The sequence below is a fragment of the Alligator sinensis genome, unplaced genomic scaffold (genome assembly GCF_000455745.1).
Source record: "Alligator sinensis unplaced genomic scaffold, ASM45574v1 scaffold787_1, whole genome shotgun sequence".
In the NCBI taxonomy this organism is placed as follows: Eukaryota; Metazoa; Chordata; order Crocodylia; family Alligatoridae; genus Alligator; species Alligator sinensis.
In genome coordinates, this window is record NW_005841911.1 from 812,864 (window position 1) to 815,518 (window position 2,655).

General features: G+C 35.2%; 1 protein-coding gene across 2 annotated transcripts in view; it reads right to left on the bottom strand.

Moving 5' to 3' along the window:
* The window catches only part of LOC102369367 (maltase-glucoamylase, intestinal), a 162,435-nt gene that overhangs the window by 26,282 nt on the left and 133,498 nt on the right, over positions 1 to 2,655 (bottom strand). For both annotated transcript variants that reach the window (XM_025198043.1, XM_025198042.1), the window contains 2 exons: positions 1,081 to 1,165; positions 913 to 969 (listed from right to left, as the gene is read on the bottom strand). In XM_025198043.1, coding sequence (XP_025053828.1) covers positions 913 to 969; positions 1,081 to 1,165 — 142 coding nt within the window. The remainder of the gene's footprint in view (positions 1 to 912; positions 970 to 1,080; positions 1,166 to 2,655) is intronic.

Here is a 2,655-nt window from a genome sequence, read left to right on the forward strand (position 1 = left end):
GCAAGGTGCTAAAAGTTGACCTTTGGTTCTCTGAAGACAGCTTCCCAAATATATTAATTTTAACATCAAGACATGGTAAGCAAGAGAACCAGACCAGATTGGGGAAGCTGGAGAAAGAAAATGGACATAGTGCGCCCCCCGTGCCCCATAGGGGGCACATTCTGTTATGTGTGGTCAGAGGATCCTGTCTTGAGCAGGGCACTGAACTAGATGACCTCATGAAGTATCCTGTAGCTCTGCTTTCCTATGATCCTATCATCTTAATACTTCTGTAATGAAACTTCACGAGTTGAAATTCTCTTCTATTTTGACTTCTTCAGACATCACCTGAAAATGTTAACAGCTCTTAATTCTTATTGCTGGTGATAAGCACCTCACAGGATGAGATCCAAAATCCAAAATGTATAAATTAATTTCCAAACTGATGTCATTTCCTCACTAAAGACTGTTTTAAAATCATCCAAGTATGCTATCCTATCTCATCAACTGTATCAATCTTTATCCCTCTTCTCATTGCACTTGTTCTATTAATCACTTCCCTATCTTCCATCCGCCCTCCAAGCCACTATTTACTATATTCCTACCAATAATATCCTACTGCTATCCTGCATATCCCTTGCCAGCAGTATAAACCTTCCTTTTCCTCAGTATCTCAAGGATTGTCACTCTTATTTTTAGTTTCAACTGAGAAAAGTCTATTACTGAGGCAAACAGAGCATTCTATTCTATTCTATTCTATTCTAACAGTTCTTACTATTAGAAAGAAGGTCATTTTCTTATGCCTGAAGAAGGATGTGCGCGCCCGGAAGCATACAAATTAAAAAAAATTTTTTTTTTTTGCAAATATCTAGATGGTTTAAGAAAAGATATCACCTCTACCATGAGTTGAAGATTTTTTTAAAAATCACTTACCGTATAATAATCATACCAGCGTGCATTGGGTATATAAGCCTCTACAGACGTAGCATTCTAGAATTTAAACACATATGTGTTAAATAAAGTAAAGGAAAAAAGTGAAGTGAAGAGAAGAAAAAACACTTTTAAAAGTCCACTCATATACAATTAGATATAAATGCTTACTGGATCCAATACAGGGCTAATGAGTAGTGCAGGTCCCCAGAGAAACTGCTTGTACACATCCCACGTTGTTTTGTCTTCCACAAACCTAAAACCAGTGAAATCATTATTACGCACATGGTATCAAACTGTTCAAAAATGTCTTCTTCTAAGTTCACATGACATATATAAAGCTCTAAAACTCACCCCAACTTTACTTATATCACTGCTAATGGTGATTATATTGCTACAAAACTTATTCAGATTGTTAATACATCATTCAAAAAATTGATGTTGGATCAATTTTACAAATTGTGGAATTTGTAAAATTCAAATTGTGGTTTTGAAATGGGGAATTTACTTTTCCACATAAATTTAATATATACTGGCCACATCTACACAAGATGCTGACTGCGCAGTAGCCCGTGACTACTGGCAGAAAGCATGATGCAATGCTACTGTGCAGTAGTGACAAGCTACTGCACAGCCAGCATCACGAAAAGCCATTTGGCAATGCTACTGTGCAGTAACTCTGGTTACTGCGCAGTCATTTAGTACTTCTATAAATAAGAACTAAATGATTGTGCAATAATAATTTCACAGTCAGCATCTTGTGCAGACATAGCCACTGGGAATTTATACAGCTCATCATACAAAAAGTCAGGATAGAAATACAAGGTATTATTATTATTATTATTTTACTTTTGTTTACTTTTCACTCAGTTTAGGTCATGAAACTGGAAAGATTTGTTTCTTGAAAGGTTCACTGTTAGGTTCCTAAGCACAGCAATAGTAATATTAATTAACAGCCACAGTGAGAACCCCTTAATCACTTTTTTACACAGTGCCTCACATAATTAGTTCCTCTGAAGTCAACTGGAGCAAGTTAATGTTCAGCAGTGGGAATAATATGTTCTCAAACTAAGCCAACTATTTTTAAACCTGTAAGAAGTCTGGATGCAGTATGATTTGGGGCTAAGTTTAAAGTCAGTTCTTATTTTATTCAGTCTGGTTTACCATCTCCAAAGGATTCAGTGCAAACATTTATTTATCTTGCCATTAATGCAATGTTAAAAACAAATGATATGGAACTACTGAAGCAGACTGGCCTTTAGTCCTAAATTTATGACACAACCAGGAAATATTTCCTTTAATATGTTTTCATAAAGTTAGAACTGGAAGGCTTCTAGTGGAGAATGAATTTCCTCAATCTGCTCATTCAATAAAACTATAATCATTTTGTTTTTATAGAAATTAATTCTGTGAAGGGAAAACGGATGCCTCCGCTAATCAATTTGGAATGATGGGGAAAAAACCCATCCATGTATTAAGTATGTTATTTTCAATTAAGTCTAAAAGCTACAACATGATCACAGATTTTCTCATAGCTGAATCTCCAGCAAAGATCAGGCTTTTTTCATAAATCTATGACTAAAATTCTGAATCAGAAAAAGTATATTTTAACATTTGGGTTTAGATAAGTGGTTTGCAACCTTTGACCCTTAGGTATCCTTCCATAATTTTTTTTAACTGAGTAGCATCCTATTTCAAAACCTGATTTATTTATAACAGGGCTTACCTCCTCCTATGAGGAAGAGC